General features: G+C 41.6%; 2 protein-coding genes across 9 annotated transcripts; one reads left to right on the top strand and one right to left on the bottom strand.

The window, feature by feature from the left end:
- The first annotated feature begins 189 nt into the window (after positions 1 to 189).
- On the top strand, positions 190 to 11,369 carry LOC124064439 (zinc finger protein 2 homolog). 5 transcript variants are annotated; one of them, XM_046398911.1, is made up of 5 exons: positions 190 to 604; positions 735 to 1,300; positions 1,959 to 2,920; positions 4,648 to 5,077; positions 8,015 to 8,208. In XM_046398911.1, the coding sequence occupies exons 2-5, from the start codon at positions 757 to 759 to the stop codon at positions 8,056 to 8,058; spliced, it is 1,980 nt and encodes a 659-aa protein (XP_046254867.1). In that variant the 5' UTR covers positions 190 to 604; positions 735 to 756; the 3' UTR covers positions 8,059 to 8,208. The 5 variants fall into 5 exon arrangements, with proteins under 5 accessions (XP_046254867.1, XP_046254869.1, XP_046254866.1 ...); XM_046398913.1 differs by lacking the exon at positions 8,015 to 8,208 and having other exon boundaries at positions 4,648 to 4,867; positions 4,963 to 5,113; XM_046398910.1 differs by lacking the exon at positions 8,015 to 8,208 and having other exon boundaries at positions 191 to 507; positions 4,648 to 6,112.
- Positions 10,652 to 22,130, bottom strand: si:dkey-34d22.1 (discoidin, CUB and LCCL domain-containing protein 1). 4 transcript variants are annotated; one of them, XM_046398914.1, is made up of 15 exons: positions 21,752 to 22,130; positions 18,716 to 18,937; positions 17,876 to 18,013; positions 16,652 to 16,703; positions 16,493 to 16,565; positions 16,256 to 16,389; positions 16,066 to 16,103; positions 15,566 to 15,757; positions 15,369 to 15,481; positions 15,055 to 15,229; positions 14,877 to 14,969; positions 14,594 to 14,687; positions 13,959 to 13,996; positions 13,762 to 13,872; positions 10,652 to 12,090 (listed from the first exon to the last, which is right to left on the bottom strand). In XM_046398914.1, the coding sequence occupies exons 1-15, from the start codon at positions 21,852 to 21,854 to the stop codon at positions 11,687 to 11,689; spliced, it is 1,980 nt and encodes a 659-aa protein (XP_046254870.1). In that variant the 5' UTR covers positions 21,855 to 22,130; the 3' UTR covers positions 10,652 to 11,686. The 4 variants fall into 4 exon arrangements, with proteins under 4 accessions (XP_046254870.1, XP_046254871.1, XP_046254873.1 ...); XM_046398915.1 differs by having other exon boundaries at positions 13,762 to 13,869; XM_046398917.1 differs by lacking the exon at positions 21,752 to 22,130 and adding an exon at positions 21,512 to 21,735.
- Positions 22,131 to 22,208: the final 78 nt, after the last annotated feature.

The raw sequence follows: 22,208 nt of genomic DNA, 5'->3' as shown, positions 1-22,208 counted from the left end.
AGCAGCGGAAGTTCCAGCGTAACATATGGGTACATCAAAATGCACTTAGATAGTGTATAGTGTAGTGCTTGTGTGAATAATCGTGCTCACTCACCGGTAAACTATTCACTTTTTAAAATATTTCTTCCACAAGGACACCTGTGCCTCTGATTAGCTGCCAGGTCATGTAGTACCACTCCAAGACTCTGGGAGTGCTCGAGAGCCCACAGGTATTTCCTTGACTTTGTTTGGTGATTTCCCTCTCCTTGTGTTGCTGTATTTGTTTCCCTCATTTCCAAGTCACCTTTCTTATCTGCTTACCTGAGGGTTTAGCCGTCTAAACGGCCAATTGCTATCGCTCTATTTTCACGTTGTGTCAGCGAGTCTTTATTTCTGGTCGTAGAAATGACTGTTCTCCTTTGCTTCGGGACAGAAAACAAACAACGAGGGTAAAGCTTATGGTCTTGCTCTGCTCTTAAGCCACGCTTTCCCAGCCTCATTTTCTCCTACCGGGACACCGACATTAAGGTGTGTTAAAAATGAATCTATGGGAAAACTGTTAGCCGAGTAGAAAACAAAAGAAAGAAGACAACTAAGACAAACCACACATGTAGTCACTCGACAGGTAAGGCGAAATTCACTTGTAACAGTATTAATGAACACAATATACTTAGTGTTTTAAACTTTATCTCGCAAAGGAATATGTTGATGTAAATCCTCATTGAGCACCTGTCTATTTCTGTGTTTGATGGCAGGCTGACCCCTTCGCCGGTAGTCATGTCCATCGAATACACCATTGATATCCAGCTAACAGAGTTGGGATTTCCGGATATCCTGCAGGAGCGGGAGACCTCTGTAACAGAAACACCCTGTCGCTCCACATCGATTGATGGCTCATTCTCATCCAGTCACACTCCTACTTCACTTTCAGCCACAAACAAACAAAGGCTGCTGGTCCGAGTCCAGCAGCCAGTTGATGGTAAAGAAGAAAGTGCAGCAAAACAGACCTCAGATATTGACAGGGTACAGTGCAAACCCTTAACCCCTAAACAAAATAAACAAGTCAGTAAAGGCACAGCACTTTTTGAACTGTCAGAGCCCACAGTACACGATCTGACTGCTGAACCAGAATCTACAGACCCTCCACAGCTGATAACTGAGCAGGATGACAGTGGGGAGAAAGATGGCGATGAAGGAGACGCACGAGAGGATTCAGCAGAGGTGCAGCAGGATGAGGATGACACCGATGACAGTGAGGTTTCAGACGGTTATGAGGAGGAAGAGGTCGAAGAGGAAGTGGATGAAGAAGGACTAAACAATGGTATGACTCATTCACTTTGCCTCTCATAAGCATGCAGTGGTGTATTGTTATACAGACTGTGATGGTTTTCTTGTTGTCAACAAGTTTCTTAAAAAGATCAAGACCAATTGAACTGATCCTGCTAAGTATTGTCTGTGCAGCCAAAGCTTGATTTAACTTTTATTTCTTTGCCATAGACCTTTGTCCCAAAAATGCTAACAACACAAAAAGAAACTGACTGTAGGATACTTTGATTTGATTCCACTTGCACCATTCTGCTGCAGCAAATACTCATTAAGCTGCAAATGTGTATTAATCTACTGCTGGAAATAGACTCCAACAAAAGCATTAGTTACTCCTGTTTAAGTAATAATTGCAAAATAGGACAATATCTAGTTGTTTTCAGACACTTTAAAATGAAAGTATTTATATGTGACCTGTTTTCAAAGATGTATTGTACAGAAGGAAGAAATGGGCTAGAATCTGAGTGCTACAGATAGGATAGGAAATAGAAAAACTATTGACAGTTTGATTAATACATAACTGGTTTTGCCAACTCTAATTACTTATAAATTATTTAGAAGATAATATTAATTTCTTTAACTGCTGTCTGCTGCGTATATCTTCAGTCCTGATCTAATTAGTTGGTACACTTTGAATTTCCTTCTCTTTTCCACAGAGTCGAGTCAGTCAGGTGACTACCACTGCGGCGTCTGCGATCTCCAGCTTCCCTCCAAATTCAAGCTCCAGGACCACATGAATTTGCACACTGGAGCGCGCCCGTACTGCTGTGCCGAATGTGGAAAGCGCTTCTGCCAGATTTACAACTACCAAGTCCACTTGCGCACGCATGCCCAGACCAAATTGCATCGTCTCACATGCCGTGTCTGTCTGTCAGATTTTGCATCACAGGAAGATCTGAACAAACACTTGTCAAGAAATCACTTTGAGGATGAGTTTTATGAGTGCGACTTGTGCAAACGTGTGTTCACTTGCCTGAAGGCGTGTGAAACTCATGTGCAGTTACACAAATATATGATGAATGTTAAATGTGAAACATGTGGCCGTAATTTCTCCTCTCAAAAATCCCTTGCACGTCACCGGAGGAAGACGTGTCATCTGGTTCTTAAATGCACAGATTGCACAAAGACCTTTACTAAGAAGAATGCTCTCCTGAAACACAGCTTCTCCCATCTTGGTTTGTTGCCTTACACCTGTATACGATGCCGCTGCCACTTCCGATTGGCAAAGCTGTACCGCCAACACAAATGTGAGCCTGAACGCATACATTGCGTGGCGTGTCTGAGGGAGTTTCTCAGTCAGGAGGACTTTCAGCAGCACAAAAAGGACACAGGCTGCTGGGGCAATCAGGAGCCTAAAACAGATGAGATCAGATGCTTGGAGTGTGGACAGAGATTTGACACTTCGGAAGAGCTGAAGAAACACGCCGGGGCTCACCAGAGGGTACTGAAATGCGCTGAATGCGGAAAAGGATTCAGATCAGCCTTGCTGTTAATGTCCCACATGGGTGGTCATGCTGGCAATTCACCTTGTCTTTGTCAGAGCTGTGGATTGGGCTTTCCTCACCAGCAGAACTATGACAGTCACCTTAAGACCTGTGGACAAAAACCCCAGCCTGTGGTGAGTGTAGAAAAGCTGAAAATTAGTGTTTCACTTCCCTCTCTAGTTGTTGCTTCAAATCAGTTTCACCTCTGACCCCACCCTGTTTTGCACCTGTAACCACAACCAACAGTGGTGTGTCTCAGAGAACACCTGTACATCTCTGCAACAGGGTTAAACTACTGGAGGTCAGCAAAAACAAAATTTTCCAATTGTTTAAAGTTACTCCTTAATGTATATGTCTGTTGGTGTTCTCATTTATCCAGCTCATAGCTATCTCAAGGAGATTGCATTGAATGGGAATTTAACTGGACTTGGTTACGTGTCTTAGAACATGTGTCGCCTCTCATCCAAGAGGCTTCATCGGTTCATGCTCATCTGTACTAGACAAGGCTTATCTGACCAGCTGGTGGGTATTTAACCTCTGTGGAGTTGTTATCCGGACCATTGATACTTGGTTCGTTGGTGGTCCAGGGTGTCGCGAATGACCATAGTTGTAGTTAGTAGCGGTGTTGGAGTCACCTTTGTTAGTTCCCCGAGTTGTAAAGTCTCCTGGGTGTGAATGAAAGATAGCATTGTAAGTGGGAGATAGGTAGTCTTACAGACCTCCTCCTCTGTCTTCCAGGTCCAAAATGTGTGCATAGATGGTACAGATGATTACAAAGAGAAGTAAAGGCAGAAATCTATGTGAAAGTGGAAGAACTATACAAATAACAACTCTATAGAGGTTAAATACACTAGTTTCCCCACCAGCTGGTCAGACTAGTCTAGTCTAGTCTAGTCTCCGTGAGCATGTACTTGAATGAGAGGCGAAGTGTGTTCAAAGACATATAACCAAGTCTAATTGTGTTCAATTCAATCTCCTTAATGAATACATAGTTAAATTGAATTCCTAGCCTCCAGGCAGCTGTTCATTCCAATTCAGGATGATAAAAATCAACTTTGAATAATTCAATCTGATAAGAAAATTGCAGAGTTATGAAAATTGTTTGAGCTTGATAATCATTAATTGTGCATTTCTCATCAGTATTAAAATTATTGTAATCTAGTATTCAAAGTGAGCGCAGAAACATAATTTGTTTCTAGTGTGCAATAATTTAGTTCAAGAAATTACGAAATTATCACTGTCATTGTTTGTTTCTGGCTGAATATATCGAAATTTGATTAGCCAGCTGACTTTGTTTAGACATGTTTAAAGACATACAAAAACACTCTAAGGTTTTGAAGGATAGGTTGTAGACAGTTAAACAATTATTTTACTAAAATTTTATAAAATTACGCCTGCTTCTCCTGTCTCAGTGAAAAATCCTGAATTTGCTGGACACAAGATGTCTCGTACTTCACTCATATGTTCATTCTCAATGTAAGGTGCATATAAGACAACAGTTGGTTCTCAGAAAATCCTGCTTGCAGGTACTCGTCTCAAACTGAGACTTAAAGCCGGCACAGAGAAACCGTTCCCTTCTGTAGATAAATGTGGAAACAGCCGCTAGGTGTCAAACTCCGAGTTGAGGGGGACATTGGACTGTGGAGCTGGAGACTGGTAAAAATAAAAAAAATGAGATCACATCACACTTCCTGTTGGAAAATGAACTGTCATGATCCTAGAGGCTAAACTGTGGTTGAAACTTGCCTCTTAATACTTAAAATGATAGGTCTCTCCCTCCTGATTTCTCTGATGTGTCACACTTGCCTTCTGTATATTTCATTGTGTAACTGGGTCATTTTTGTTGTGTTTCTTATTGTAGAGTGCTTCCAAAAAACGGCAGGCATCACGGAGCTCTTCGTTTGAGACAAAAAAGCTCAAAGCAAATCCAGACTCAACCAATCCAGCAAATGCAGTCGCAATGCCTGCTGCAGCAGTGAATGATTCTTGCAGCCCAGAGCTTGTAACAAAGGATTCGTCTGCTGGCTCTGGTTCACAGGATGGGCTATGGAAACTAACCCTGGACAAACAGCCGCCTCCAGGTGTTAAACTTGTCTTGTTTGTTCCTGTCTGTCCAACTCAAACCAATGGCCTCACCCTCCCATCTGCAATCTCTCCAACACTATCAAATATGCAGGTCCAGCTTCAGCCTGTTGGACTGAATGCTGCTCCTTTGAATGCACCCCTGGATTTGGTAACTGGGATTAAACAGGATCCAGAATGTGAAGCACCTCTGGATTTGTCTAAGAAGTGTAAGTCCCCTAAGTCTTCTCTGAGTGACGTTCCTGCTCTTAAAAGTGAGCTGGAGGAATTTGAAATCTCAGGTGAGGCTGATGACACAGACGATCAAGAATTAAAAAACAGTGACAGTAAAACATTTTTTAAACCAATTCCAGGAAAACCAGGTACATATACTGAAGCTGAGACATTTAAAATGGATCCCATTGATCAGTCCCCTGTTAATGTTAATGCAACTTCCTCTGGAATAATAATAGACATTAAGAATGAGCCTCAGTCTCCTGTTCTTGATGCACGGTCATCCAGATCTTGTCAGCCGATAAAGAAAGAAATCAAGATGGAGAGTGAGGTTTCATGCCATGCTGATATGAAGGAAAAAACGTAGCATTATCAGTGAGGGGACAAAAGAAAAGAGAACATTTCTTACTGGAGGATGCGTCTGAGTCTCAAAGGACATCTCTGCAGCCACACTCATATACTATTCAATATTGAATTCAGTATATTGAAAATTCTGCAATATTTCTACACTGATATAACAAAGCAATTTTTCTACTTTTTCCACTATTGTATATTGCCATTAAGATTAACAGTGTCTTTTGAGCAATCGACTGTATGATTTTTGGTTTCAGAGTAAGATTTGTGTTTCTTCTGTAATGCAAACAGAACATTCCAAGCTTGGGCTTATTGTGGCCTTTGATTTATTTGCATTTTGGGTAGAGCTTGTGGTTTGGGCCACTGATGAAAAGCGGTACTGCAGTAGTCTTGAAGCCTATGCAATATTGTGCAGGACTTCGTGCATCATGAAATATAGTCATGATTTCTACCTTTTTTATACACTGAGTTTTGTGTGGGGAAATTGAATCTTTAGGTTTATTTATGTGTTTTAAGTTGAATGAAACCACTGGATATCATTGTATTCAGCTAAAAACTTGAAAATATGTGCGCTTTGTGTATAGACACCAGTGTTTGTTTCATAAATGCACATGCAGTGGTACTGATCAATAATATGACATTCTGTGTCAGTATCTTTTTTTTTTTTTTTTTTTCAACATACATTTGTTGCTTATTATCATCAGATAATATCTTGTTGGGATCGGGTTTCATTACATCAGTTTCCCTTGTGGGTGCATGAGAAAGATCTGACATTTCTGCCTTGTAAGGTCCTTCTCTACAGACCCTTTCCTACAGAGAAGGACCTTACACCTTTACTGACCTTATTGTGTTAAACTACTCCATTCAGAAACCACTACAGTGCGTCAGTTGTATGTAGTGATATTGCTCTTAGAAATAAAATAATGAGCTGCAAGGTTCACTCTTGGCTTTGATCCTTTCTTGCTTAAGCTTGATATAGATAGATCCGATGACCTGTGCTTTGGCTGAGATATTCTGTCACATTTATTTTTTATTGTACAACACAGGGTTGCACAATAAAATGCGAGTCTTAGTCTCCTAAAAAGATAAACTGGAGGATGAGTTGAGGAGTCTCAGCCTGGGGAAGGTAGTGGCTCTGTTGTCTGGTGGTATGGCAGTGGATACTTTGGTATTGCTTGTCAGATGGCAGCAGGGTGGATAGGTTGTGGTTATGGTCCTTTAGTATCCTTTGGGGAATGTGTAGGCATCTCATCTCATTGATATGACTGAGAGTAGATTGATAACAATTTTGGGTGGTTTCAGTCACCTGCTGCAGTAAAGATCATTGTCATTACATAAAAATCCCAGTAAAAAGCTCAATAGAACAGGCCTTTGGCAAGATTTGCTTTTTTGATTTGTTATTGATTTATTAACTATAGTGACTTCTCTCTGCATTAGACTACCATAATCAGTAGTGGCAGACTGATGGACAAAGGGGACTGAGTATACAAGGCCCTTGTGAGAGGAAGCCCCACAGAGATGAATAGTTCTGGATTTGGGGAGGGGCTCACGCACAATGCCTATGCACAGGCTCCAGAATTTTGTGCAAAACTCCTGACCATTATGTGTTGTTGGGATAGTTTTCAAAATTCTAATAATAAACATGTTTAGCAGCCTAAATGTAATTATTTTTGCCAAATTCGTATTCATAGATGCAGACTCTCTAGATCTAAACCATTTTTTTGGTTTCTTGAAGGAATTCAAAAGTTTACTTCTATAACCGCTATAAATTAACATTATCTGCCTGTAAAACAATAAGAAAATTTTTAGATTTGTTTTCCTTCTTTTTTTTCTTTATATTTACATTATATTTTTAGTATTTTCTTTAAAAATTATATTTGTTAAAATAACGGCAAAAAAAGATTCCTGTCACATGACCAAAGAACCCGGAAATACAATGGCTGCGTTTCAGCGCGAGGTTACCGTTTTCTGAAGGCGGAGAAGGCATGACCCTAAAATAAAAAAAATAAATAAATAAAAAAAAAGGCATGACCCGCCCTACGCTGCTTCTGATTGGTTAGCACTTATTTTCTTCGTCTTTTTGGGTTGGTTAGATTCCGTGCGACTGCGCTGTTTAGGTTCAGGTGGGACCAATGAGATTGGTTAATGTCAGGCGAAGAGAAATTGGTAAGCCAATCAAATGCGAGGAGGGTGGGTCATGCCTTCACCATCATCGGGAAAAATATGGCTAACGGGAGTAGGCTACAGTCATTGGCCACAGTAAAAATGTATTATTGTAATAAAGAACATGTGTATTTTTTGTTGCTTTTGTCGTTTTGAACCCGGGTCTGACATATTGAAATCGCTGATGTAAAGCTAAGCCGTCGATCTGGCGACAACACCAGCGTTTGTTTAAATTCATGGACAAAGACAAGTGTAGCGACATTGTAAGTTGACAACCATGTTATGCAAATCAGTCGACTTTAAAAAGATCCATTGTTTTAAGCTTAAGTCGTTGAGCAGCTAAGTGTTTTGAGTTTCGTTTATTCTTACGCGAAATGCGTTCAGACTCTGCAATTATGCCTTGTAACTCTCTGCAGCATGGTCAGTGCTCCTGGATGGAGATGCATCAGTTCATTGGTGACCTCATCACATCTGCAAACACCTCGAAGGATCAGCCAGATCTGCTAAACGCAGCATGGGGCGTAGCTGGTGATGGCGAGGCTCTGGGGTTCAAAGTTTCTTCACTTGAACCTCTACGACAACCTCGACCTGCTCAGGGCAAGTCAGAGGCGGAGCCTGGCCGACAGATCCAGCCTGGGGCATCACAGAGGAAGGGAGAGGCCAGAGACAGGCGAGACGGTTAGAGCTCAACACACAAGGGTTGTTTCAGTCTTTTTCTTGAAAAACATTCTTAGCATTCATTTCATTCTTTCAATTCATGTTTCTTTTATACCTAGATGTGCATTATGCCTGCACCTGCCCTGGCTGCCCTTACTCCACTTCTCCGCCTACCTTTGAGATTTTAAAAGCCAGACAATCTTTGTCCTCACCACCACGCCCAGATGCAGTATGCCACAACTTACTGGACACCGAACCAAGCAGCAGCAGAACCACCACATCTGAGCTCGAGACCAGGACGTCCGGTCGACCGCAGAGGGAGGAGGCAGACGGGGGGACTCAGAGCTCAGAACAGAACTCAGAGACTCCTTCCAGGGTGTCCTCGAGCTCCTTGTCCCACCTTTCCATGTTTCCCTGCTTGTGTTGCCGTCGCAGCCTCCAATCCTGCACCCAGATACCAAGTCACCAGGAAGGCACGGACTCCTCGTTTTCACACACCCATGCCCATCATCATTTTCATCACCACCACTGTCCTTTAACCTGCTGTTTGCCCTGTCCCCAGCTTGTCCGCTCTCATGCTCCACAGCTTTCTGGCCCTCTTCCCTGTTTGTCTTGCCAGCACTCCTTCGCCACCTGTACTAAGGAGTGCCACCACCGCAGACAAACGCATACTCAGCAACAAGAAGAAAGAGGCAGGGTGACTATGACCATGTCTCTACATCCATGTATGCATTGCTCGGCGTCTTTTTCCAGACCGTCCCAGTTGCTGCAGCACCAGCGCTCCGAACACGCCCACAAACCGTCCGGCTTCCTCTGCACGGAGTGCGGCAGGGCCTTCAACTCGCACAGCAACCTCCGCATCCACCTCAATGTGCACACTGGTGCCAGGCCCTACTCCTGCTCTGACTGCGGGAAGAGTTTTAGCCAATCTGGGGCCCTGAAGATCCACAGACGCATTCACACGGGTGAAAGACCGTATTCCTGTGGATTTTGCGGCAGAGGGTTTCCCCATCTGGCAGGGGTCAGGGCACATCAGAGGACCCACACAGGAGAGAAGCCCTACCGCTGTAACCAGTGTGGGAAATGTTTCACCCAGTCAGGAGCTCTTAAGATCCATACCCGCATCCACACAGGAGAGAGGCCCTTTATCTGCAGCCTCTGTGGGAAAGGCTTCTCCAACCGCTCTGGGATCCGCTTTCACTACCGCACAGTTCATGGACTGGCCCCCGAAGTACCACATCCAGAAGCCGGAGCTGGGGGTGCATCTCGGGGACCAGCAGGCCGTGGTTATCCAACTGGGCGTCCCCGGACTTTTCCCCCACCTGGCGCTGGGCTAAATTCACCCAGCAGCCCAGATAACAGCTCAAATACAGCTCTAAACTCCAGAGATTCCCCTGCCTCGACTGCTGCTCCTCCTGGCTCATCTCTTCTTGGCAGTAATGAGAGCAAATCTCAGTCAGAGCGCACAAACCCAGGCAGTAACAGAGAGGGGCTTCTGTATGCATGTGAAGATTGTGGGCTGCGTTTTAAGGATGCGCCATCCAGGAACAGACACCAGACTCAGATGCATTACTCGTCTGGCGGGAGAGAAGAAGAGGAGGGCCAGAGGAAAGAGTTTAGCGCAAATAAGAGGGTCAGTGATAACAGTGGAGAGTGAATGATTGATATTGGTGTATTACAACAGCTGAATTATCTGTGGGGAATATATTCTGTAGTCAAATACTATTAATCTTTTCAATTTGAAAGATTTTTGATGACAACATTTCTTTATGGGCTATTACTGTATAGACTTAAATCAAATTTTTGAATTACAAATTTGCAGCACCTTAAAAAAATTATAGGAGATGTTGTGTATGTCTTGTCTGTTTTTATAACATAAGTTTGTTTGATTTGACAGAAGTTCAGGCTGGTTGACATTTTTCTATAAGTTAGGTGTCCACTTGCCTGTTTGTACTGATTGATCAGTGCTACAAGGTTCAAAACTAACTTAAAATAACCTTAAACACCTTGCTGCTGCAATCAAACACCAAAATAACTCCTAAAATGTTTTTGTCTTGTCTTGCCACTTGTCTTATTGTGCCTTACTCAGCTGAGGAGCAGGTTAGCGAATTTATTGCCAAATGTGACACCACAAAAGTATTTCTAGAACATAACTTTTTTGAGGGTCTTTTAGTAACATTTTCAGATGGAGGACTACTGACCCTGAATACAAAAGTAACATTTTCTTTATTTTCTTCTTTTATATATATTTCCTCAAAGGTGATCAATGTGAACAACAGTAATGCCATATCTGTTTACTTAAAGTAAATCCTTTAGTGACTTAAATCTTTATAATCCCCATAAAAAACTAAGACAATCCAGTGGACTTTAAGTGGCACAGAAAATGAATAAGTAGGTATGGAATACAGAGTTAATTTTATTTAATTCTTTAAGTGTTTCTCACACTTGGAAAGTTGCTGTCGTGGCAAAAAAAACCTAACAAATCACAGGAAGGCCACATACTGGAATTGTTTTCTATGTTGAGGTTTTGTGATATTCTTCATAACCCCTCAAATGAAACAGAAATCTCTTTTCCATAGTGATGAGCAGCAACATAATAGCTCTGGTGTTTGGTTGAGGTATGGGTGTCTTGCTCAAGGACACTGCAGTAGGTTTCATTGCAGGGTCCTCCATGCTAATCATGATATCACCCTGCCTGTTGTGCCTTTCTGTGTTACACTGATATAATCAAAGCATATATTTTAAACCAATGTTTTGTTTGTTACTTTACTATGTATGTTATAAATGAATGATAATTATTTGAGGAAAGAGAACCAGCAAATTATTACATTATTGTTACATGTTTAAAACTCAAGAGAGCCACCTAGTGGTAATACATAATCATAGCAACAATCTTAACCACTTTGTTACTGTGTACCATTTATAGTGCTTCTTAAATGTTGTTTTGATGTTGAAATTATACATTGTGAATAGAACATTTTGTCAGGACAAGTAACATTCAGTCCACGTTTTTTGCATTAAACTGTTAAACGGACATACATTACTGTATGTGTTTTCTGAAAGTGCAGCTTGTGATCAAACATTTTATCAATAAACAGTATCTCTGAGACACGACTGAACCTGCATTTTTGCATGTGCATCACAGAATATTTCCACAGGACAAGTACAGACTTCCTGGAGGGAAATATTTGCATTAGTATGGCTCTCACATCATTGTGTACTCTGAGTGGTGTAGCCTCATATATGCATAGAGGTCCAAAGTGACTTCTGAACTTTGGGTACATCACACACTGGACATTCAGTTCTGTGAGCATTAGTACACAACACCATCCAGCTTAGTGTCCATGAGATCACCTGGTCCTCTGGTCCCTACACACATTTTATCTCTGGAGAGTCTTTTTTTTTTCCTTCTATGTCTGAGACTGCACTGTTCACAAAGGCTTCTCATATGTGTGCTTCTGTAGTAAAGAGTCACATGATTTTGGCTCAGCATAGACCACACTGACTGGCCGTGGGCCACTCGCATGTAGAACAGGAGTGCAGTAGCCATTGGATAGCATCCTGTGTGAGGGGCAGTCATACTGCGCATGGCTGGATGTGGTACTGTTACCAGCGGTAGGTGCTTGTGCAGGAGGTCCATGTGACTCAGGCGGTTGATCACCGAATGGGGTGGCATACTCAGGCTCTGGGGGAAGAGGCTCGGCGTACTCTGGCAGGTTGCCAGGAGTGTCATAATGGTTGAAAGTGAAAGGGGTAGTGTAGCCCTCATTTGAGGATGGTCGAAATGTTGAGCCAACCTTCTGTCCAATAACTGCAATAGCAGGCTCGGCATAGTCTGGGGAGAAGAAAAAAAAAGAAAAAGAAAAAAGAGTCAACCATTATGAGAGTGTATTTCTAATTATGTGAGAGGCAACAAATACTGGTACGGCTATGAACTACAATCACCACCAAACATGAGATCAGTTTCGTTTTCTCAATGTGTGGTACTCTGTTTTCCCTGTGTAGTGTGAGCTCTGAGCGGTTGCCAGGCAACCAGTGGAGACTGCAGGAAGTTACTGGTCCGAGCCAAGAAATAATGCAGTACATGATCCCTTGTAAAGTGGAAAATAGTTGTTTTTACACTTCAAGGTTCTCTATGGATTATATAAACAAGGAATAACGGAAAGAGCTGGAGTGCCTTGGAGATGCTGCCAGGTGGATTTTGTTACTGTTGGCCAGAGCCAGGCTAGCTGTTTCCCCCTGTTACTAGTCTTTGTGATGAGCTAAGCCTCTGACTGCAGCCATATATAGAACAAACAGATATGAGAGGTATCAACATAGATAAAGTTAGCTGTGTACAGGACACTATGGGCTTCAATTGACTCTTTTAACTCATTTAGCAATTAATACTCTGTGACTGTTTCAACCGATATCTTTGTCCTTGTTATCAGTTGTTAATGTGTAGCCATTGCTGCATATTTAGTGTTTTATCATACATCATCTGTATATCTCTAAAGGCATTCCTGCAAAAGAGCCATTATTTCTTGTAAGTCTTTCAATGTATTGGTTCCATATAGTAGAACAGTCAAATTAACCAGGAAGAAAGTAATCTTTTTAAACAATTTAATTACCTTAAAACACCTTTAAAATACTGTTTTGGTGTACTGACAAAAGCTTTGGAATAGCTAAGTAAGCCTTGAGCTTAGAATTCTTGTAATCTGTGATAAAAAAAAAACAATGTCATTAAATGGCTTTGAAAACATCAGCAGCATCCTTTCACTAAAAGGAAACTGTATTTTAGGATGAATTGCTTATTTGCATCTTAAGCTGAAATTTCTGGGAAATTCGTCTTTTCTACTCAATAGCAGTCTCATACCAGGCCAATACTGAGCCCCCGCATTAGCTGCTTGGCCACCAACAATGTCTCCTCTAATCACAGGGATGGGAACGGAAAGTGTAAACATTACTCTTTGCCCCCAGAGAGGAGGCTGTGGTGTAGGATGCCTAGACCTTCCTCAAGAGTCCATAGAACCAGACCTATTTTAATTAGACAGGCTTTAGTGAGGGCTTTGATTGTCTTAGCTTTGACCCTCTGTCCTGTTTATCACTGGACCTCTCAGTGAAGGGCCCCTGCCTGGGGGAAGGGATGGAGGAGGCTGAGAGGAGGACTGGTGGTGGTGTGGGGGTGGGCTGAGCGCCCTTTATCGAGCTCCAATTAAAGGGTCTCTTTCAGAGAGGCTCTGTGGACCAAAGAAAGGAATGTTTATACTGTGACTGGGTGATGGGCTGAGCCAGGGCAAAGAATGGACAGCCCGTGGAGAGAGCTGTTTGCCTGTCAGGCCTGGCATGAGCTCCCCAGACTGACCACTGAAGCCAGAGACTGTTAGAGCAGGAACTTGATCACAAGTAAACTCTAAATGGCCAATGAAAAAGCCAGCAGAAAAGCAGCATCTGATAATCACAGCTGTAAAACTGAGGTGCAGGAATGTTCTTTAAAAAGTCATAGGATACTTCTGTAAATTCTCACCATTAAGAGGGGGGCTTGGGAGAGCATCATGGACATTTCGCTCCAGAGGGTAGGAAATAAGCTCTGATTGTGGGCATGAGAGACTCTTTGCCTGGAAACTCTGACAACCTACTTGACACCCAAACACACATAGTCAGAGACTTTTAAACAAAAAGATTGAAAAATACTGTTAAATTGTCAAAGAGCATTTGACTTACTTGTGGGTAGGGAGTACTTCATTTGTGAATCTTTTTTCCTGTATAGAAAAAGAGATAAATGATAAGAATTAAAAGTACAGCTCATACCGTTTGTTAAATGTGGTATGACTTCTGTAACATCATCACTAGACCTGAAATGATTAGCTCATTAATAATCAGAGGGTGACAAATGCTCCACTGCATGAATGAACAAAAGTCCCCACAGAAACACTCCAAAATCTTGTGGAAAGCCTTCCCTGAAGAGTGGTTTATACCCCTTATGGTGTAACAGTCACGTGTCCGAATACTTTAGTCCATATACTGTATTATTATAATGATGAATATGATCTTATCATGCTAGCTCACTGTCACATGCAGACATACAATGCTTTTCAAAATGTACACATTCATTGGAAAAAAATAAGAGAACTAATGAATCAACCTGTGTGCGCATAATTAAATCATCATCAGTATGTCACATCGGCAGTTCATTTTGGGTTGGTACCAATATTTACATCCTTTACAGGCTGATGTAGATGACATGCCAATATTATCATTCATCACATTTATGAATGTCTTATTTCAGTTAGTGTTTGTAAGGTATATTCGTAAAATAATTACACTCTGAAATATTCAGCAGTATTTAAAAACAGTACCTCCGCCTCCACCAGACTCCAGCCAACAAACAACTGCCGCACATTAACAGTGCCAGGACCACTCCCACTGCTACTATCACTGGCTGACTGGAACCTACAGGACATCAGGGATCTGAGTAAGTAAACACTCAAACAAGTGTGAGGAACATACGCAACATACACAACCTTGAATGTGACAGAAGGGCATATGTTTTTACTGATCTAACTTGCATTCTTCCTAAAACAGGTTTCCTAAAATTCTCATTGTACACATGTCAAATTGGAGTGTGATACAAGTACATACTCAGTTTTGTTTCCACTAAGACTGGTCCCAATGTGGGAGTAGGAGTCGGGCTCGGCGATGCTGTACCCATGTTGACTTTAACGGATGGAGATTCTGTAGGAACGTCATAATGTCAGAGTATACACATAAATTCACACCGTCAACAGATTTATTCCTGATTAGAGGTGAGAATACCCACCGGCAGCTGGGCGTGACCTTGGCGTGACCTTGGTAACAGGACAGCCGAGAACTTGGACCCGGGCTGAGGCTCTGCCATGCCAGCTCAATGGCTGTAGTCGGACATACCGAGCCACAACGGGAGGAAAAAAGCTGTTGAGAACCCTGAAGTGGCCATCAGTGTAGGCCTGAAATACCTGGGAACCATAACAACAAAGTTACTCATTCACAGAGAACACCAGGAAGCTCACAGTGTAAACTCAGCAGGCTAATCAGCTCTGTTGGCCTCAGCAAGAACCATGATGTAAACATGAGTGAGTACACTACAATGCATACCTTTTTTTCTTTACTCAGAGCACCTTTGTAAAGCTTCCAATTTTTTCTGTCCTTGCTGAAAAGGAGAAGGTAGGATTCTATGTAGTACTCGTCTGATCCTGTCGTCATTATGCCTGATAAAAAAGTATTATAGTTCAACATTTAAGACAAGCTACATTAAATTTTCACACCTAAAATTCTAATTTGAACATTTTTACCTGTAATAGTTTTTCTGTCACTCAGCTCCAGCTCCACCCATGGGTTTGGGTCATTATGGCCTGCTGTCCAGTGTAGGACCTCATGGGTGGAACCCATGTTTCTGGGGGACCAGAACACTGTGTGCTCTTGAGTGCTTTTATCCCAGAAGGATGAGGCATTTGAACCAGAAACACTCAGGATGTTGCTGCATTCTGTTCAGGGACCAGAAGAACAATAAAACTGGTTCAATATGTAACCCAGAGAGTTTTTACATACAGCAAATAATGTATACTTTAGTGCTGACCATTTTTTACAGACACATGTTCGCTATGCTGAACTGCATGAAACAATAAGCTGAGTTTATAGTAGCACAAAGAATGGGAGCTTATGAATGTCAGGAAAATTTTAGAATACAACAGCATGTCTTAAGAAAAGGAAAACAGGAATGTCAAATGTCTTCTGGTAAAAGGGGTAAAACATGCAAAAACAACATGTGAAAAATGTCATGTCTTTCTCTTACCTTTGCTGAAGAGCAGCTTCTTTTCAGATAATGATCCCCTGTCAACAGAGGGCAGGTAAAAAGTCCATCAGTGCATAATCTACATTACATCTTCTACAAAAACACAAAACAAAAATCTGAAATAAACTAATTTCTACCTAAACAGGAGCCACTGTGACTCTCAGTTTGAGTACAATAACAGCAGACATACATTTTTGAAAGGATTCCATTGGCAAAGCTGGATTCATAGAGTGTAAGACTTCTCTCACGATTCACAGAGACATGGCCTCCTAGACTATCAGACACAACTCCAGCATGGACTGCAGACTTGCATAGGACTGAGGTCTGATGAAAAGGTTGACATATAAGTCACTTACACACATGAATTCAGTAACTTGTGAATGTATACCTTGAGCTCATAAATCGAAATAAAACATGGTGTACTTACATCTCTGTAACCCTGATCAGAGTTCCCCCAAACATCCCCTGTGACATTCTTACATCCAGCAGGGCAGTACACACTGAGAAACAGCAGAATAACATGTGAGAAACACTCACTCTATTGAAACAGATTCTATTATGGGAAATGCAGAGGTCAACCACCTACCTCAAATACTGAGAGCTAAAATGAGATCCTCGTTGTAAACAAGAAATGAGATCTGAAACAGCAAAACAGACGTATAATAAACACCCCCGAGAATTAATTCCACCTTTTTAGGTAGTAGTAATTATTACTGGTGGACTTGAAGAGTATGGTGTGGGACCCAGTATCTCAGGCTTACATAATAGCTCCCGTCATTCTCTCAAACCATACACAAACAGATTCTGTTTGAGACATGCTGTAAGTGCGCTATATTAGGGGATGAGCGGTCATCACTGTTGATGTGACTAAACCCTTTGTTACTGTGACTATGTCACAGTCCACAAGTACAGCAACCGGTCCTCGTGTGATCACAGTTAACAGACAGTGGTTTGTATGACTGGACACGGGCTTAGTTCCAGACACTGCCAGATTTCATAAACAACTTGGTCAAAAACAGGAAACCGTGATACATACTGCAGAGTATGGATGACTTCAGCCAAAGCCAAGGAAACTATCACTAAGTATAGACTAGCATTCAGACTAAACAAGTCTGCCTGGTTATTAAAATGATAAACAGGAAGAACTTTGACATTTGTGTCATTTTGTAACTGTATCTATACAATCCAGAAACATTCAATTTGGACCTCTGTCCCTAAATTAATGAGCGGGTTACAATTTGCTGTTGCACTGATAGAAAACATTAAAACATGCAGACTTATTAACCACTAAATCAGTAGCCTCGAGGTTGCAACAAACATGGTATGGTAGTGAGTTCGCAGGGGCTAACGGGCTGATCATAAGGTGGGGGAGTGAAAAAGAAATCCAGAGCGACAGACTGAAGGCTGAGGCCTCCCTCCTCCATTCAGCCTGAGAGAAGACTCCTGCTTTCTGAGCAAACACACCAGAGCAAAGACTGCGATGGAGTTTGAATGCCAAGAAGTAGTGACTCATACACCCACAACCACAAATATACATGAACACACGAGTGCACATAGATATACATATATACATACATCGGTGTTACATGAGTGTAAACTTGTAAAGGAGCAAATTTTAGAAATTCAAGTCAAAGTACAAATCAGACTCTTGTAAAGCTGAGCTACGTGCTCAGTGGCAATTAACAACACTTCGGTAGTAACAACAGCAGCGGGACCACACGCACAAACACAATGACACTAACATTCATATACTCATTATAACCATGTAAGTGCTTCACAAATAGTAATCAACCATTTACAGATATCTTACCTGGGTACTGGTCTGTGGCATAGGACAGTAGAAACCCTCGTCCAGAGTGGTGTGGGCCTGACTTGAAGCTTACTGTCGCTTCATTGCTTTTAAGTGTCACATTTTTCTGTGATGCATCAAGCTTCCCACACACTGGACCTGTGACCACACAGACCCACCAACATTTGTAAAAGCATACAAACACATGTTGTTTTCTCCGATATATCATGTATACAGACATCTGCAAAAACAGTAGATTAGTTTCTTGACTAGTGGAGTATTGTCAAATTTTGTCAGAATGTCAACAGATGTAGATTATTTAAAGTGAGACTAAACCTACTAATACTTTCCTGTCATCTCTTTATCCCATACCTGTAACTGTATAACAAAGAGCAGAGCCATACAGTGTGTCACATGGAAAATCTACATGTAAGAACACCTCCCCACCAGACACACACACACACACACAAACTGAGGTATGTTCAGTGGAATCCAATAATAACCACAAATTGCAGCGTAATAGAATATTTCTATCTCCTAATTTTCTCAAGCCTCATACTGGTGTACTGTCAAACTCTTACACCCTAAAGACATGACTTGATACACCTGGTTGGAAGATGTGTATGTGTTTATTGCAAAACTGGGTTTGACTCTTGAGTGAATGTGTCAGTGGAATGGCATCCTATGTGTATTCCATAATCACGGCTGGGAGAACATCAACATTGACATGAAACATGAAAATTCTAACAGCAGGTGTTTCAGAAAAGAATCAAAAGAGGAGATATGAAAGCACATCTGAATCACCCGGAATGCATTTAAAAAACAAACATACTGAATATCATCCATGGTGAACTAGCTTACCCAGAAAGGTTTCTCCATTCTTGTCTGTGATCACAAGAGAGCCATTGCTGCAGCCCGGACTGCTCTCAATGTCAAAATCCCCAAACAGCAGTCGCAGCATGCGACCCTCTGCCACTCGAAGCCTCCATGTACACCATTTGTTACTGGGGTAGGTGCCTGGATAGTTCTGCGAGGCCAGCGAGCCAGACTCTGTGCCGAGCACTGTATGTCCACAGCCATTACCTGAAACAAGACGAGCACAATATGAAAACTGTGATGTGAAAAAGCCAACAGTTCATGAGGTAAAGCCAACATTCAAACATGTTTCTCATTTCATTGCTTCACACTTTTCACAAATGTGTTGTCTTTATGAGAACTGAACCATTTTCAGTATCAAATGTTCAAAGTTAATGGTGTTTTTGGATTAAATCTTTAATGTAAGAGGAAACTCTTGTCAAGTACAATCAAGTTTTAATAACAAAATTCGGTTCCTAAAGTGTATCAGTACTATATTTTTTTAAACAGACTAACCATGCTGATTATTTCCTTAATTAATCACTTGGTCATTGGTTAAACGATAGAAAATAGAGCAAAGTGGCAGTCACAAGTTTTAATGTGGTCCAAGTTTGCATTGTTCACATTTCTTGTTCTGTCTGACCAACAATTCAAAACCCAAAGATGTTAAGTGGAATATTATTGAAGACTTAAGAACCATCAGTTAATTATATTTGACAAGCTGGAACTGGTGAATTATTGGAATCTCTCATTTTTATGAGAATTATTCACAAAATAAATTCAAAATAAATTAACCAGTTAATGTTTGCCTATTTATCGTCAGCTGATCGAGAAATTAATTGATCATCTAATCATTCTACTCACACTTGTACAGCATTATGTTAATCATGTTCACAGAAACTGACCAACAAGGAATATTTATTTCTCACACAGCTGATGGATATGAAAATATAACTACGAGTAATAAGTTTCACTTTTAAAAACATCATTGCCAGGAGAAGAGTTATTAGCTAAGCACCCTAAAGCCAAAATCACATACCTGCAGACAGTTTTGTCATTAGTTTTCTGAATTAAATCCACAGAATATTAAGGGGTTTCTTACTGTCCCATCTTAGAACAGATGAGTAATAAGTCTCTTCTGAACATGCACATCAAACGAGGGCGGGTTTATACTCTTCTGATCATAACGGTGAGCATCAGAGATACTGAGATAAAGAGATACTGCTGTTAAGAGAAAAGGCAAGCCAAATGATTAAATTAAAGGTATTTATTTAAGCACTAGTTCCTGTATGAAACTATTTTCTTGAATATTGATTCATTACTTCCTCTGTAATGCGTCAAGCGGAACGGAAAACTCAAATATTTAGACTGTCTAATAGCCCTGTGGGTCACAGAAAATAAATGAGTCAATTCCCATCATGGTTACACAGTGGAGATAAGTGCTCTGGGGGTGGAAGGCTCAAAACCCACAACCAACATGTCCGGTGGTGACACGTTCCAAGAATGGTCAAAACTTTAAAGAGGCACCAGGGTCCATGTATGCTTACACATCATCACAGTCCTTGTCTTCCATATAAGGCTTGTGAAGATTTGTTTGAGGGGAAACCTTCCACTCATCCTCAGTCACACATATTCTGCATCACACCAGCTGTTCCCTGACTTACAGACAGCTTTCCAGCTCCTAATACCACAGAACTTTGTATGTTATTGTCCCTCCTCAAGCCCCCAAAGGATTCCCTGGAAATGCCACAGCGACATACTGTAACTGTGGGCAACAGAGCGTGGATTTGTAACCTTCCGGTAGGAGGCCGCAGGGGCTGCAATGCTAAGGAAGTTCTGGATGGCCAGTAATCTTCCCCTGCTCACTGAACCCCTTCACCTACAGTCTGTCTCCATGCCAGTCTGTTTCTGCTTTCATACAGAATGAGATGTTCAGCCTGTTCTGAGCAGTTCAGAAAATTCAGAGGGTGAATTACGGCAAACGGGAGTCGAACTGGGTGGTAGGAAGGCAGTCAATCAAAAGCAGCCCAGCGACATTGTTTTCCAGTTGCGGCTTTCCTGGCAGGCCCTTACAGGTCCACACTAGCAGACAGGATGTTCACCTGTGCTACCTGTCACTACATTGCCTTATCCCGTCTTGTGTGTCAATCACAGCGTTACAACACCAAGGGTGAAATGTTTCCCCCATACCCTGGCCCCACCAAAGCTCTCTGCATATGTGCCAAGTACAATGTGATTCAGAACAGGTAATTGACCCTGGACTTAATCATCTTCCGATGTGAGGAAACCAAAGCCTCAGAGACAGACAGAAACAGCACAGATTTGTGGTACAGCTGAGTGTTACAGTCACAGTCTGCGGGGCAGTTAATTGGTTTTCTGTTTGTCTTTGTATGTATATGGTCACTGTGATTCATACTGCAAATGAACTTTTGACTGATGTTTCGAAACAAATAGACAAATAAATAAATAAATAAAACCTGTGGGAAAGCTAAGCTGATGGCTGGGATCAGCAGGTAAACACGAACATGTTTAGAATATGTAAAGAATGTTACCACGACATCACATGCTCGACCTTTGCACCTATTTCAACATGAAAAAATACAGTATTTTGCCACTAATTTCAACATATACAGTACAGTCAGACTAATATACAGACATTTATATAAAAGTAAAGGTGACAGCAGAGCACGGTAAATCTGGCAGGACTTGGCAGAGTACAGGCCTAGTGTTAAAATCAGATAACAGTCGCGGATGTAAAATTTAGAAAACGATACGAGGAGACGTTTATATGATACTGACTACCTTAGGTTGGACGAAGCGATGTTTTACAGCCTGTTGATCATTTCTGCTTGTCGCACTGCTGCCAGTGCTTTAACACTATGTCACACAAAGGAAAAGGTTAAAATAAACTGGTAATTAAATTGTTTATCTTCTCGAGACTAGGAGTAACGTTAGCAGCATTTCGCTAGCAAGACACCAGAAATAAACTCTCGCGTCACATATTTTAGCTTATCAAAAACGTCAATAAAAGCTTGTTCTTACCTTCCTGGCCGTGAACACTCACGGAACACACGCTAAAAGTAAACCAGAAAGCGGTAATAAGAGACTTCACTGCATCCCTAATGTTTTCGCACTTTACAAGCATGGTTTCAACAGCTCTGCTTGAAAAAGTAAGGTGCAAGCCACGCTCGCTCGAGCTTCTAGCTTCAGTAAAAACTTAGAGCACAAACTACTGAATATTTACTATCGGCCACGAGCCGTGAACTCGGCCTCTCATTGGTTTATCTTGACTGTCAATCAAACAATTCCCGGCATTCCATTCCCAAATAGGGGTGGGCTGGTTTGTCAGTGTGTACTGATCTGAGACCAGCCGTCGGCAGCTGTACATCTCACAATGCCATGCTCTGCTAAAACTAATACTCCATAAGTTCAAAAGATAAAAAAGATGAAATGATGCTCCGAAAGCGACAAAAGTGGCTAAACCCCGATTTTTTATTTT

The sequence above is a fragment of the Scatophagus argus genome, chromosome 9, assembly GCF_020382885.2.
Source record: "Scatophagus argus isolate fScaArg1 chromosome 9, fScaArg1.pri, whole genome shotgun sequence".
NCBI lineage: Eukaryota > Metazoa > Chordata > Actinopteri > Scatophagidae > Scatophagus > Scatophagus argus.
The sequence above is the reverse complement of the archived record's forward strand: the minus strand, read 5'-3'. Positions and strand labels throughout refer to the sequence as shown.